The 15417-nt window shown below is 45.4% G+C and overlaps 1 protein-coding gene across 2 annotated transcripts in view; it reads left to right on the top strand.

Moving 5' to 3' along the window:
• LOC119160838 (organic cation transporter protein-like) overlaps nt 1–13067 on the top strand; it is a 156514-nt gene extending 143447 nt beyond the window's left edge. For both annotated transcript variants that reach the window (XM_075892737.1, XM_075892736.1), the window contains one exon: nt 12875–13067. In XM_075892737.1, the coding sequence (XP_075748852.1) occupies nt 12875–12985 (111 nt within the window). In that variant the 3' untranslated portion in view covers nt 12986–13067. The remainder of the gene's footprint in view (nt 1–12874) is intronic.
• Nucleotides 13068–15417: the final 2350 nt, after the last annotated feature.

Here is a 15417-nt window from a genome sequence, read left to right as displayed (position 1 = left end):
CGTGCTTCCAGCTAACATGGTTTACAACTCATCCATGATATGTGGGGCTAACGTCTAAAAACCACCGTATGAATATGAGAGACGCCGAAGTGGAAGGCTCCGGAAATTTCGACCACCTGGGGTTCCTAAACGTGCCCACAAACTTGAGCACACGGGCCTACAAGGTTTTTGCCTTCATGGAAAATGCAGCCACCGCAGCCGGGATTCGATCCCGCGACCTGCGAGTCAGAATTCGAGTATCTTATCCACTATAGGCCACCGCAGCGGTGCGACCAGCTCATCTACACTTTAGGCATCTTATTGGCAGAGATTGATACCCTCAATTCGACAACTCATTATTGTGCGTAACCGGTTATTAGACCCGTAGAAACAACGGAAAAAAAGAGTGCGTAATTATTCAGCATTTTATCTTATATGCTTGCGCAAGTATATGTTTAATGACATACCTACGCAGAAAAGGTTACTTCATGACATATCACAGACAGCACTAAATGCCTTGAACAGAACCATTTCCGTTTTCTCCACGGCATCTTGGACAGTGTCACAGTATCTAGCAAGCGAAGATCCTGCCATCGAAGTCAGTGAGATTTAGCACGCGCAACCGAACAACAATCACAGCGCACGTCTTCCGTTTGGCAACAAAGCGACATACTTCTACATTACTACCAAAAAGTTGCGCCGTTAGCAGTTAGCTGCGAAGCAAAACAGGTCTTCTTGTCTTCTTTTTTTGCTTTTTTTGCTGAAGATGTATTGAGCAATGCCAAGAAATAACTGCACTGAAGGTCATGCACTTATGCGCGACACTTTCCATGGGCACTGCGATGCTAGAGATGCCTGCAGGGGTGACGATCTTGACACCACGATATGCTGGTTGATTGGCGATTCAGATTCGATGCGTTAGGATCACGTGTCCGGCAATGGAAGTGTGTGAGGTCTGAGAGGTAACTTTTTTATTAGCACAGAAAGCACAAGCCCGAATTGGCAGACACAAGATAAACCTCCACGACGAGTAACTTCTTAAGCTCTATGACGACGGTTTTACTGCCGGCCACAGCAACCTCCTTTCAATAGGAACGAAGTTATGCAACGCTTTTTTGCCTAGATTCATTATATCTGCACAATAAATACCTCCATGTTGTCGACATTAATCCAGAGTCAACCCTCTCTTCTCCCCCCTCCCCTCATACACAGCTTGCTGATAATCACATCAGTATTTCGGCAAGCGAAGCTGGAGATTTCATATTTAGTTAAGCGAGGAACTCCTCATGAAGTTGCTTGGTTCATCACTGACTGCCAGCCATCGTTCAACTGTACAAGCTTTTTATCGGAGCAAAATGTTTATATGTGCTATCTCCTTTAAATATTCTGGTCCACAGCGCTGAACCTTTAAGTCGTCTATGCGCATCTGAGAACAGGCCTATTACCTCCATTCATTTTGTTGCACTACCGTTTTACTACTACACTGTGGCACTTGAAGCACGAGCATGCAGTATAAGCAGGGCCCATATAACCACATTTGAAATGACAACATTGAAATCTACAATGCGTAGACAGGAACAGCACTCGCTTTTAAAAACCTATTCAGATGCGACTGAGGACGCTATTATCCGGTGTGTTACCAGGCTATGTTAAGTTTAAGTTTGTATGCGTCGGACATTCGGGGACTGGACAATGACCGTTGTTGATTGCACTAGACCGGATCACGCGTACATTCTTCTGACGCTCCAACGGCAGGCATTTAGCAGAGGCCAGCAAAAATTAGTTGGCATGTAGCAACCACTTTTTTATTCGGGCTATTCTCGAGATGGTGGGACAATACGACCAGTGTAACATCTCCACTTATCGAGACAAAAGCTGATGAACTCGTCGCTTTAACGAGTATACCGAAGCTATAGGAGTTCACTCGGACAATCATTGCGCAGAAGCGGATACAGCCTCTCTGAGAGCTTAACGTTATCTCCTCTCCATTAATTTACGCGCACAGCGTTTTTCGTTGAAAGGCTCGAACCTACAGTAAGCGCAAAAAGTAAACCAAAGGGGCGGTATTTGTCAGTGAGAGAAACAATATACCTCGAACGTTGAATAGAAGGTTCGCGCAAGCGGACAGCACAGCAGATGTGAAAAGCATTGTAAGGGATTTGTATCCTCTCATTTCCGTATCCTCGTATAGAACGGAAATTGTGCCGTCGCTTCGGAGAACTCTGCAGCCTTTTCAGAGCGAGTGGTTGGATTCCACCTGACAGAGCAGGACCAAAGCTTGGCTCCTTGATTGAGGGCCTTCCGGAAATTTAGGCTGTTTCACCCCGCTTCCGTGGAGTGCGCTCTCCAGGCCAACTAGTCTTACAGCGGAAGCAAACGATTGCGCGGGCGAGTGCGAAGGAGAGGGCGGCACGACGAATGTGTGCCGGAAGACAATGGAGCTTGGTATTTTGGGGCTCGTGTAGCTTTGGTGTAAACTAAGCCCTTCAGAAAGAGCGGCTATTTATAGATTAATAACGTGGTTTTTCCGAGGCAAGTGGCACTTAACTATTTACTTTATAATTTATGTAGGAATGTGTAGGAGATACCCTTAGAAATAATCGAAAAATCGGCGAGTCTTTTCACGAAACGTGGCGACCTACTGTGACACTTATACTGTTCAATAAGTAATATATGAGTTATTGTTCTTAAACAAGGGCGGCACCACTTCTCGTGTGCATAAAATTACCACCATCATCATCATCTTAATCATCATCATCATCAGTCTAGGGCAAGAGAGAGAGAGAGAGATAAAGATGCAAGGAAAGGCAGGGAGGTTAACCAGATGCACATCCGGTTTGCTACCCTGCACTGGGGAAGGAATAAAGGGGAGAAAAGAGGTTGCAGAAAAATGAGAAGGTACACACAATCATGAGCACACTCGGGGAGCACACACAGTCTACAGGCGGTCGCTCAGGTTTGTTGACTTAAGGTAAAGTAGCAGTGCTTTAGTTGCTTTCTGCGCAACTGAGGCAGATGCCCAAGGTCCTAGTATCTTCTGCACACAAAATGGTCCGGGGTCAAGTCGATTTAAAACCATCCGGAGCTGGCATCGCTGTGTGTCGTAGCAAGCGCAGCTGCACAGTACGTGTTCGATGGTCTCTTCAGCTCCGCAGTAGTCGCATGTAGGGGTGTCTGCCATACCAATGCGAAGGGAGTACACCTTTGTAAATGCAACACCCAACCAAAGGCGGCATAACAGTGTCGCATCGGAGCGGGAAAGTTGTGATGGTAGCTGTAGCTTGAGCGAAGGATCCAGTTCATAAAATTGACACCTTTGGAAGCTGGTAGACGACCAGAACGTGCGTGTGAGATCTCGAGTCAGCAGGTAAAGTTGTCTTGCTGCATCATTCCTTGATAGAGGAATCGGGACTACACGGGTTTCTTCATGGGCTGAGCGGGCTGCATCATCGGCTAATTGATTTCCGGTAATACCGATATGTCCAGGCAGCCATTGATATATATTATCATGCCCTCGTGCTAGAGCTTCATGATGGCAATGTCTTATTTCTTGTACCAGTTGGTCATGACTCCTCCTACGCATGGCAGACTGCAAACTCTGAAGCGCTGCCTTCGAATCACAGAATATGACCCATTTTCCTGGACGTTCTTGAACGAGATATTGTAAAGCAGCCCTTATAACACCAAGCTCTGATGCCGCAGATGTAGTCATATGCGACAACTTAAACTTGATTGTCATTTCTGCAGCTGGAATTACAGCGGCACCTGATGAGCTGCTGGATGAGACGGACCCATCAGTGTATATCTGCGTTCGGTCTGAGTACAACTCATGTAATAATAGCAGTGTTGCCTGCTTCGATGCTACTCTGGAGTGACTGCTTTTCTTTTTGATTCCCGGAATTCCTAGACGTACTTGCGGCTGGTCGAGGCACCACAAAGGACATGCCGTTCTTGCAACTGGCGTATATCCTGATGGAATGCAGTTTAGGTGCTTGGCTATGACGTCTGAAAACGTAGCACGTGGCCTTCCGGAAGGTAGAAGGGCCAAGTGGTGGTCGGGGACCCGGCTAGCATGTCGAATGTGCGCTCTGAGGCAATCCACAACTATATATGTCCTGACCGGATGGTCTTTGGCAAGCATGATTGTGGCATAAGTAGAAGCGCATCGGGGCAGTCCTAGGCAGATACGCAGTGCCTGACCCTGCAAACTCTCCAATGAATGAGTATTCGATTTGCAAGTGTTAGTCAGTACCGGCAAGCTGTAGCGCAGTAGACCCAGAAATAGGGCCCTGTACAGCTGTAGCATGGAGGCCACAGAAGTTCCCCATGCTTTACCGCACAAGAATTTCATGATATGCACAATAGATAGCAGTCTCTTCTTCAAGTACGCACAATGTGGGCTCCACGAAAGACTTCTGTCGATTATTATGCCCAGGAAACGATGCGTCCGTGCATATTTGACACTCTGCCCATTGATATAAACAGGGTATGGCGTCATTAGTTTGCGTGTAAACGCCATAAACGCGCACTTCACAGTTCATATATTTAGGCCTTGTTTCTGAAGGTAGGCTGTTGTGAGGGTTGCTGCTCGCTGTATTCGTGCACGCACCTGAGTGCGAGTAACTGCAGCACTCCAGAGGCAAATATCATCGGCGTATATGGATAGGCACACCGACTTTGGCAGAACCTTCACCAGACCAATGAAGGCCACATTGAACAATGTGGGGCTTAAAACACCTCTCTGAGGTACTCCGCAGTAGGTGTAAGTGTAGGGCAAAGTTCCTGTTATGCCAGTTAGCTTGGTCAGGTGAGTGCTGCGGCCACCTCACACTGCCACATCACTTAATAATCAATATCACAGACGTAGCGCCACGGAAAGTGCGCCCCTGTAAGAGTCCTCTACTTTCCCCTCAAGGTTGCTTGATCAGGTTGTTCTACATGGTTTACTTTTTCGAAGCACCTCAGGTAATGACAGACATTGTAGAGGAGCGTTCTGCATAATTTCGATCACTTCCGGTTCTGTGAAGTGCGCTAACATCGCACTACAAACAAACCTCTAGCATTTCACCTCCATCAAAATGCGACCGCACGGCCGGGATAGAATGTTTCCCGTGAGCAGCCGAGCCCCGCAAGCAGCTGGACAACGCAGGAGCTTTCCTTATTAAATCTGAATTATAATTGTGTTTATTATTTACAAATACTGTTGCCTCAATTTAAAGACTTAGCAGGAGTGCACACAATTGTTTAGTACAATGAAAAAAAAAACATGGAACGTTCAACACAATCAGGCAAAAGTACAGTTCAACAAAATGCGTGATCATGCAACTCTTTTTCGAATTGCTAAGCATGGAGTCTGTGCAGAGACCATACATCCACAGTTCGTGGAAAAAAATTAAAACTTCAAAAACAATAGACATGCAACTCTAAAGTGCATAACATCTAAGAGATCGAAATGTCCGGTACGGCGTGCAGAAGATGCAATGAAAGCCCCACCGTGGTGGCCTAGTGGCTAAGGTGCTCGGCTGCTGACCCGTAGGTCGTGGGATCGAATGCCGGCTGCGGGGGCTGCATTTCCAATTAAACCCCACGTTAAACCCCACATAACAATCATCAAGATGCAACGAAAAAAATGGGCGGTGTGAAGTATCATATACAGGAGGATTGATTTATTTATATGTAGGGCATAACGTCCCAAAACTACCATATCATTATGAGAGACGCCGTAGTGCAGGGCTCTGGAAATTACTACCACCTGGGAATATTTAACGTGCACCCTAATCTGAGCACACGGGCCTACAGCACTTTCACCGTCATCGAAAATGCAGCCGCCACAGCCGGGATTTGATCCCGTGACCTGCCGGTCAGCAGCCGAGTACCTTATCCACTACTCCACCATGGTGGGGCTATTCAAGAGGATGACATGGTCGCAAGTGCACCGATAATCAAGAAACTGGAGTGATCAATATTGCGCATGAAAACTGGGCGTAAAGTAGAAAATGCTGTAGTTCATCGTTGTATATACTTTTCTTTCCAATAACAAAATACCTTGCATCAGTAAACCTGATCACTAGTACGTCTTAATCAGTAGTAATCCATAAAAAACGTGGCGAAAGCTCTAGACCCTAATGTTTAAAAAAATAAATAAAAGGCGTGTGTGTGTGTGTGTGTGTGTATGTGTGTGTATGTGTGTGCGTGTGTGTGTTGCTATTATTATCAGGTTCAACGTAAAAGAAGCATTAGAATTAGTGAACTCGTACAAGTCCACACAATTTATTTGCGTTTTACAGCCTGTTTGAATGGCACTTGTCTTACCAGTTACGCAGACGCGGTTTCTGACTGACTTGACTGCAGTCATTTAATTAAAACTCCTCTCAAACGTTAATGTTCTCCGCATTTTCTCCGCAACGTAAATAAAACAAGGAAAAGATACAGAATAACGTTTGCATAAATTGCATGCATGCACCTATTAGTTAGCGAGCCTCTTTATGCAAAATAATAAAGAACAGCGATTCTCGCTTGCGCACAGTTTAGGCAGCCAGTAATACGAGTGAACGCGAAATCTCGACGCTGCCACATCTTTACTAGATGTTGCGCAAGTCAGATTTCGCAATGAATGGCACTGCTCCGGAAAGAGTGGCAGTCGAGGCAACAGCAGCGAAACAAAACCATAATATATAAGTGGAAGACAGCAGAAATAAAATGAGTGTGGTGCAACCGACAGAGAGCTTGCTGCCTCATTTTGTTTTTTTTCCCCTGTCACTCCCTACTTCCCTAGGACGCTGCCAAAGCATATAAACCTATACATACGCACTTTAAACCATGCGTGACACCTACGCCTGGCGACTAATTGAACGTCGTTTATCACGACCACGCGGCACACGCTAGTCCACTTTAACGGCTTCCACTTAAGCTGAGTTGCTAAGGGCACACTGGAAAAAAGGAAGCAAAAGATTGTTAAGCTGACAAGTGATATTGTTTGCCTGAAAATGCCCTACTGGGTAAGGAAATTGAAATTCCTGAGGTTCTTATGAAGGAAACTAGTTTGTTTGGCTTTCACCGCTTCTTAATATTAATCTTTCGCTTAGGCGAAAGCAATGCGTTGAAGAGGTCTCCAACTTTGCTGCTACCATGCCTTATACTCTGTTTACCCTTGCATTGTGTGGTGCCTGAAACGTACATGCGTATGTGGTGTTAACGGAGCACGTGGAATTCATGATGCTTGTATTGTTTCGGCGAGAAACCGAGTGATGAACACAGCTACAAAATATAAAAAAGTAAAAAAAAGCTGACTGACGGCAGTGATTTTAAAAAACAAGCTTGTAACTAAATTCTTCGCATGCTGCTGAGTTCTCTGTGGTCGCCGATCTGTCGTTGCGATGAATTTTGAAAGTGTGCACATTTTAAAAGTAAGATTTCTATTTATTTGAAACTCCGGAAATCTGCCAACATCTGGCACCGAAAAGTTTTGAAAGACCAATTCTATACTCTAAGTAGAAATTACCAATTAGGAACTATTAGCGAGCGTAATTGAACACTGTACACTGCTTCCTTGAGTTATTTAGTTTTTTTAACATGGAAGTGTTTTATGCCGGGGATCTGATGGATCAGACAGTGCGTCCAAAGACAGGAGCCTCCCTTGCCACAGAGATATGTATACGGGCGTGCGCTACATAGCACGGCAACAAAGAAAGGAGTAGTTATACATATTCAAGATGGAGTCGCACCGGAGAGCTCTCGACATGTAACAAATTTGATATCCTAATAACGATTTATATGAACGTCTAATTTAGTTATTGACAGCGATTCCTGAAAAAGCAAGACCGGCGTTTTTTTGCCAGATAGCACCCTTCGAAACATTTATTAAGCTTCAAGTAACTTCATTACGGGTGTGCAAATATTCCTGGTTCTGATGACCCTGGTGAAAATTAATTGCAGGAGTTTACTTTTAGCGACCGTTATGCACTTTGAGGATGGTCTAATGAATTTGTGCCACGGTTAATCTGGTCAGCCTTCTGCATATATACAGGACTATGTTATTGTTTGTGATATGGTCACAAAGCAGTATTTGTCCACAGTGTCTACCTATTTATCAGTAAACTGATTTGATCAATTTTCTATTCATTTTATTCACAAAATATCAACAACCTATAGTACATTTCAATGTTATACATTTACTGATTATTTGTTCTGTAAACTGGAGAAAACTGTTTTAATGAAAGGTATGATCTAAATGTACTTGGTACATGCTTACATGCTGAAAAGTAGATCTTCCAAAAAATAAAACATATAGTGGTCTCTTTAGAGAAATTTAGAGGACTTGAATATCTCGAAAAAACTTCAAATGTCAGTGTGTCTTCAAATGCACCTAGACGTTGTAAATTTCGCTATGTCTTCAATTATTATACCTGTTGTGATGACGCCTGCTTTACACAATCAGGAATATTCTTATAGCTGAATACTTATTATGAATTATAGATAATTAATTACAATTGTTCAAAACATATGTATACTTGTGGACTCATACTTAGGACTAATAAACTGGCTCTTTTTTTGGCGATATAGGTATTTTATACGACAGCCTTTGCAACCAACTTTCCCGTCACATCATGTGTACTGCATCTGTGTTATTTGTCGAAATGTTAGGGAGGCTTCATTTGTTCATTGTCAATGCCAAAAAACTTTGATGTACTTCCGTCTGTTTGTAGCGTTCAGTGCGTCAAATATACTATCCGATTTCAAATAGTTCACTTTGAAAGGAGCTTTTTTTTTCTCTAACGATGCTAAAGCGTCCCCCGTTTATTCCTTAAAAAAACACAATGTTGTTTCTCTTCTCGCGTTATGAAGTCCAGCAGCTGGCACGCGCATCCCCACGCCTATTAGGCATGCGTCATTCGTCGAACAACGTGGCGACCGGATAACCCCTGTTGCATACTCATATATCATCGTGCTCTTCCTCTCTACGTGCTCCATTCTGCCCGTTAGCGGTGCCCTGCAACGTTGTGTCAGCGATACGCAGAGAATGCGGCTCTTTTTACATTCCGTGCATGTTTTGTTGTCTCCACCCAATGCCGTCAGCCTCCGTTTCGCATCAGCGTGTAATGACTTGTTGCAAAGCCAGGCCATAGGCTTGCGGTAACGGCAAACACAGAACACGCTGTTTCGGGAGCTGCGAGTTTTGCTTAAAAAAGAAGCGGGCATTTCAACGCTTTTCAGAAAAAATGAAAAGAAAAAATAACAGAAAAAAGAACAAAAACTAACAGAAAAAAAAGTAGCACGTAAAGCGTGTGCGGCTGCGTGTGCGGTTTCGCGGAGCGGGTGCATAAATCTATGTTTAGGGAAGAGTGCTGTTTTCCATATACCTCGCCGCAGCAGTCTCCTTTTGCGCCCGAATTCGTCGCGCTTCGCCTGTTTCCGCGCCATTAAATATGCTATATGATGTCCCCTCCATAGTTTCTTTTTGTTGCAATCTTCAGTGTGTCTTTTGTACTCGGGCGTTCGACAGAATTCCCTTCGGCTGAAACACACGCGCAGCACGTAGTGCGCTCCGCTCGGCTCCTCATCACTACTCTTGCTTTGCACAGACGCGGGTACGCACGTAAAACTTAGCTCCTGTTTTCCCTAGCTTGGCTCCTGTTTTCCCTACTTTCGCTGGAAAATGTTTCTTCCTGCCCAGGCACACGAAGAAAGCTGCTCTTCATCGCCAAAAAAATGGGTGTAAAAATAGAAAAACACTTTGTTATCCAAACCACTACGACACAAGAGACGTTTGAATTGTCCCGAAATAGAAGAAGAAATAAATGGCTCCTGCAATCATTTGCCCAACTATTTTTACCAACAGCTAAACCATTCTATATTGAGATATGCCGCAATTTCTGACTCTCGCACTGTTGCCCTGAAACGTAAATTGGTACTCTGAAGTTGTACACGAGGGCGCAGTATGAAATGCGGGTAAGCGGAATGTGTGCAAATTGTACACGTGATTACAGCGAGAAAAAAAATTATAAACCACCAAATTTGTGCGTGTTTTTTTCTCCGTGCTTCAATATTTCTTTTACTGTGCCTTTGTGCACAATTTTCGCATACCTGCCCGACAGCGCGGAGTGCAATGAGTGCGCCGTCGATGAGACTATTGAACACCTCTTATGTTACTGCCCCACATACACAACCGAGAGGCTTCACCTGCGCAGTGTCTTAAATCAACTGGACAGAAGTGATTTCACTGTCGAGAAAGTATTGGGATCATGGCACGGCCCATCCAACTTCCGAAAGGCAACGAAAGCACTGTTGCGTTATCTAAGACATCGGCCTGTTTCACCATTTGTGATGAGAAACTGTTACGCGTCGGCCCAGTCGGTGACCTTTTTTTCTCCTCCTCTATAACTTTCCTTCCCCCTCCCCCTTCCCAGTGCAGGGTAGCCTACCGGGGCTCAGCCCTGGTGAACCTCCCTGCCTTTCTCCTTCTGTTCTCTCTCTCTCTCATACCTATTCTGCCTTTAAAATACAAACCAAATGGCCCAGCGATGAGTTTTATTGAACCTTTGTTGCTTTGTTGGGTGCGGGCACTGGTGCAGGGCTTAACTTAGCTTTGTGAACAGAATAAGGCTAAGGTGGGCGTGGAATACGCATCGCGACGTTAGCTCGGAGCTAGTGAACCACGCATTCCTTCACACCAGCTGAAAGCTAGCAACATTTTCAAAGGTCAGCAACCCCTAACAATTTCATTTGAGACAACACCCAACGTTGGCAAATGTTGTAGTTGAGCCTCTGGCTTTTGTAAAAAAAAAAACTCTAGTGGATGTTGCAGTGTGTTACAATATTCAGTACTGCAGAATAACGATGATAGATTCATTGAATATTTACCAAGTGCACCTAAATGTTCCAATAAGAAACTGCCAAGCAGCTCAAAATTGTGATCACCACCGAAACATACACGTATTTTCCTTCTGTCTTTGCCGCGAGCAAAGTGCAATCAATGGTTCGGCCCGCAGGCCTACAGAAGACAGTGACAAAGAGTTGGCGGATACATAAAACAAAGATCGATATGCAGAAGCCACACCCAATTCGATTAGTACAGGCGGCAACAAAGGAGCCTGGGTGCGTGCGTATGGGATGTGGTACGTGAGTCAGAGCTATGTCGATTAAAAGAACAAGAAATAAGGCGAACCGATACCTCTAGGAACTTGCAACATAAAAGCAAGTACGTGACCAAGAAAGGTAACTGAGTGGTAGTACCAGAAATAGAGAGAGGCTGTGACGAGAAAGGCTGAGGGCTCAGAGAGCGGGAAAAGACGAAAGTAAGCCTGCAGGAGGGCTTCCCAGATGAACATGCCACCCGCACAGTCGAAGAGGAGATTGGCGGCCGCGGTGCCTCCCAGTCGGCTCAGATGATCTCCTGCCAGCCTGCGGTTCTTTCTTGGTTCACTCTTACTAACGGCTGGATCACCTCAAAAGACGGCCCGATTTACCGCTGCCCGAGGCACCTGACACACGAAGCCGCTGGAAAACAAGCACCACTCCCATTTGCTCCACTTGCCACACAGACTGGCAAGTGATTATCCCTCAGTATCACACCGCTACGGAAACATGTCTGAAAAGATCTGAAGACGTGCAGCCCTGGTCGAAATTTCGCAGGCCACGCTTCCGTAGAAATACATGGGTTAGTGGCCTGGAAAATTTTGATCCCCCCCCCCCCCCGGTACATGAAGAATTGGACGATATAATGCCACGTACATTACAGAAGAGGTGCAAATGACACCTGCTTAATTCTTCAGAGTCCTTTCGCATTCATCCGCGTCCATTCGCGGACACAAAAAAATACAAACTACGAGACCTTCTCCAGGCGAGCAATGACGCCACATAATAACATAATCGTGTGACGTCATAATGCCGCCAACGAATACCAATATTGCTACCGTCATCGCGGCATCACTACATGAAGTCACTTGTCAACTTCGTCAATAGAGCTCTCCCTGTTTGCAAACAGCGTGACCTCACTGCCCCGCCCACCACCCCTCCGTCGGAGCAGGTGCTGGTTGACGAGAAAGTTCCATCGGCGGGATCCTTCTGCATGACAGCGCTGCATGTGTATGCATTCCTTCGACAGAAATTTCTGTGATTTGCTATTCTCTAATGAGTGAATGAATGAAAAAACTTTATTTCTCTCTATTCTCTAAAGTAACATCTTTTAAAATAGAAGCGTTCCTGCATATTGTGCACAATTCTGTTGGGTTTACATGTGCAAATTTGCGCGTCGTATTTGGCAGCACTACACATAGTACAGCTAATGTTGCCACTGTGACATGAAATTCGAGCTTTGAAAAAGAAAAGTAAACTAGCTCCAAACACCGCGACTCTGTACCACGCTCAGCCACCAGCGGAACTGTTTTGCCAACCACCGCCTTCCTGTGCACCCATGACGTCACGCTGTGACGCACCCCGGTAGAGGTCTCTTGACGTCGGGGACCGGTAAAAGGTAGGTATAATATCAATAACCGTATGGGATCAAAAAGAATAGAAACAGTTTGTAGTACCACATATCGTAGTGCCAGTGGAATAACAGTGCTATAATCGTAGTGGTTGATACGTTACAATTTTCAGATAGTACAATATAGTACCTTCAGTAATGTTATAGGCGTAGTGGTCAGTTTCCTTAACATATTTTGAGTAATTATTGTACAATCTGATGATTATTTAAGTACCGCAGTGGCATTTTATTCACTGCATAATAACTTTTTTCTGATGCTCTTGATGAAAAAGAAACCACACTTGCATACGATCGTTCTAGCATAATGGCTATATTGGCTGTCAAATAACCTGTCCCTGTTATATCAGACTAATTTGAGGACCATCAATGCACGCGCAGCCAAACTCATTATGTCATACCATTTTATTGCAGTTCCCGTTTCGTCTACCGAACTTTACTATATTGCAGGAAGATGAGCAAGCCACACCTGCCTTACTAGGAGAGCAAGTTCTACGACATTTCATGGATTCGCATTTTTTTTAGACTGTATTCGGAGATTCTAGAACAAAATGCAGATCAGATATGTGCAAGTGACGTTTCTTAATACAGTTTCATTTTTCTCACACGAGCCTGTCATTATTCTGATGCATACGTGCAATAACATGTGAAACCCACAGAACAATGGGCAAAACATCTATAGCTCGATTTCGCACGACAGACAATCTACAGACTACCAAGCTATGTTCGTTTCTTCAGTGGTCTTGCGGTAGCGGCTTTAGTTACAACCAGCGGAAAATACGAGACAAGCACAAGACAAGCACAGAGAATAAAATGAGGGAAAGGCAGGGAGGTTAACCAGAAAATGGAGCATCCGGTTTGCTACCCTGCACTAGGGGAAGGGGGAATGGGGAAGAAAGATTGGAAAGAAAGCGAAGAGGGAAATAGACGCCCGCAAAGAAGGGGTGGGGGAGCCGGGGTGCTACAGTCTAAACAATAGGCCGCTGCCGCGCAAAAAGTTTAGTAAGGCCTTCACTGATTTTTTGCGAGCACACAAATCATGTCGTCTTTCCAGCACTGATTGTTCAGACAAAGGTTTGTCGTCAAGGCGAGCTAACGCAGCAGCTAGTTGCCGTCTTTGCATTCTGTAACGAGGGCAGTGACAGAGAACGTGCCCTATAGTTTCATCGCTGCCGCGATGACCGCAAGCAGCACTGTCTTCCATGCCGATTCGGAAGGCGAAAGCTTTGGTGAAGACGACACCAAGCCATAGTCGGCAAAGCACCGTTGTCTCGAGTCGAGAGAGTCCAGACGGAGGCCGGAGTCGACGAGACGTGTCCAGTCTACGCAGTCGCGTGTGCCGTAAGCACTCGGTGTTCCACAGGGATTTTAATTCTGCATTAGCGATTTTTCGGATGGTCATTGCAGCATCAGTCCTTGAAAATGGTATAGATTTTTCTTCACCATCTTTGTGTGCTGATCGGGCAGCTGCATCGGCATGTTCATTGCCCAATATGCCGCAGTGACTTGGAAGCCACTGAAACGTGATTCTGTGTCCTTCGTCGAAGTGGTGGTGAAGCAGCTCTCTAAATTCCAGCACTAGTTGTTCATGAGGTCCCCGGCTTAAGGCGAATATCAAATACCGTAGTGCTGCCTTAGAGTCCGTGAACACGCTCCATTTCTTGGCTTCTTGGTTTTTAATGACTTGAATTGCGCTACGTAGAGCAGCAAGTTCCGCAGCTGTCGATGATGTCTGGTGGGATAAACGAAACTTCACCGTTGTCGCTGTTGCAGGAAAGATCACCGACCCTGCAGACCCATCCTTTTTAGTTGAAGCGTCAGTATATAGATGAGTATGTTCACTGTATTTCTCTTATAACAAGAGAAGAGAAAGCTGCTTTAGCGCTGGAGACGAGAGCCGGGCTTTTGACCCTATGTCTGGAACCGTGAGTTCAACAGGTGCATAGGTCATACTCCATGGGGGAGTTGAAATCCTCGATGGAGTTGTATATCCCGTAGGAATGCGTGTGCGATATGACAAGACTGTCTGGCAAAATGAGGCACGAGGTCGGGCTTCTGGCAGTGAAGCTTGATGATGGGCAGGGGCACGAGTAAGATGCCTCACGTGTGCTCTGAGCACTTCCATCATGATATGCGGCTTTAGCGGGTAGTCATTAGCGATCTCGATTGTCTCAGCTGTTGATGAACATCGCGGTAGCCCCAGACAAACTCGCAGAGCCATGGCCTGGATGCTTTCGAGAGTCCGAATGTTGGTTCTACAGGTGTTGGTCAACACAGGCAAACTGTAGCGATAATAGCCAAGAAAAAGCGTCTTGTACAATTGCATCATTGCATGTACTGAAGTCCCCCAGGTTTTTCCTCCGAGATACTTGAATAAGTTAGCAATTTCTGTCAGCCTCTTCTTCAAGTGGGCCACATGTGGGCCCCAGCAGAGGTCTCTATCAACGAATACGCCTAGAAATCTGTGCGTCCTGACATATGATATGACTTGGCCATCGATTGATATAGCGTATGGTCTCATTGGCTTTCGACTAAAAGCAATCAATGCACATTTCGCTGGCGAGATTTTCAGACCCTGGTCCTTGAGGTACACTGATACCAACGTCACAGCTTTCTGAAGTCTTGCGCGTACCTGAGGTCTTGTCACGCCAGATGTCCAGACGCAGATGTCGTCAGCATACATGGATAACTTGACCACACTTGGTAGTCGTTCTACAAGACCAATGAGAACGAGGTTGAAGAGGGTTGGCCTCAAGACGCCACCTTGCGGGAATCCACGATGCGTTGGGTGTTGGGAAGTTGGACCATCTGCAGTGTTCACAAACAAGGTCCGCCCTTGTAAATAACTGCGTGTCCAACAATACAGTTGCCCGCCTAGGCCCACTGACTCAATGGCTTCGACGATGGCGTCATGTAGAACGATGTCGTATGCTCCTTTTACGTCAAGGAACATGGCT

The sequence above is a fragment of the Rhipicephalus microplus genome, chromosome 4 (assembly GCF_043290135.1).
Source record: "Rhipicephalus microplus isolate Deutch F79 chromosome 4, USDA_Rmic, whole genome shotgun sequence".
Taxonomy (NCBI): Eukaryota; Metazoa; Arthropoda; class Arachnida; order Ixodida; family Ixodidae; genus Rhipicephalus; species Rhipicephalus microplus.
Note: the sequence above shows the minus strand (reverse complement) of the source record. Positions and strands in the feature narration are given on the sequence as shown.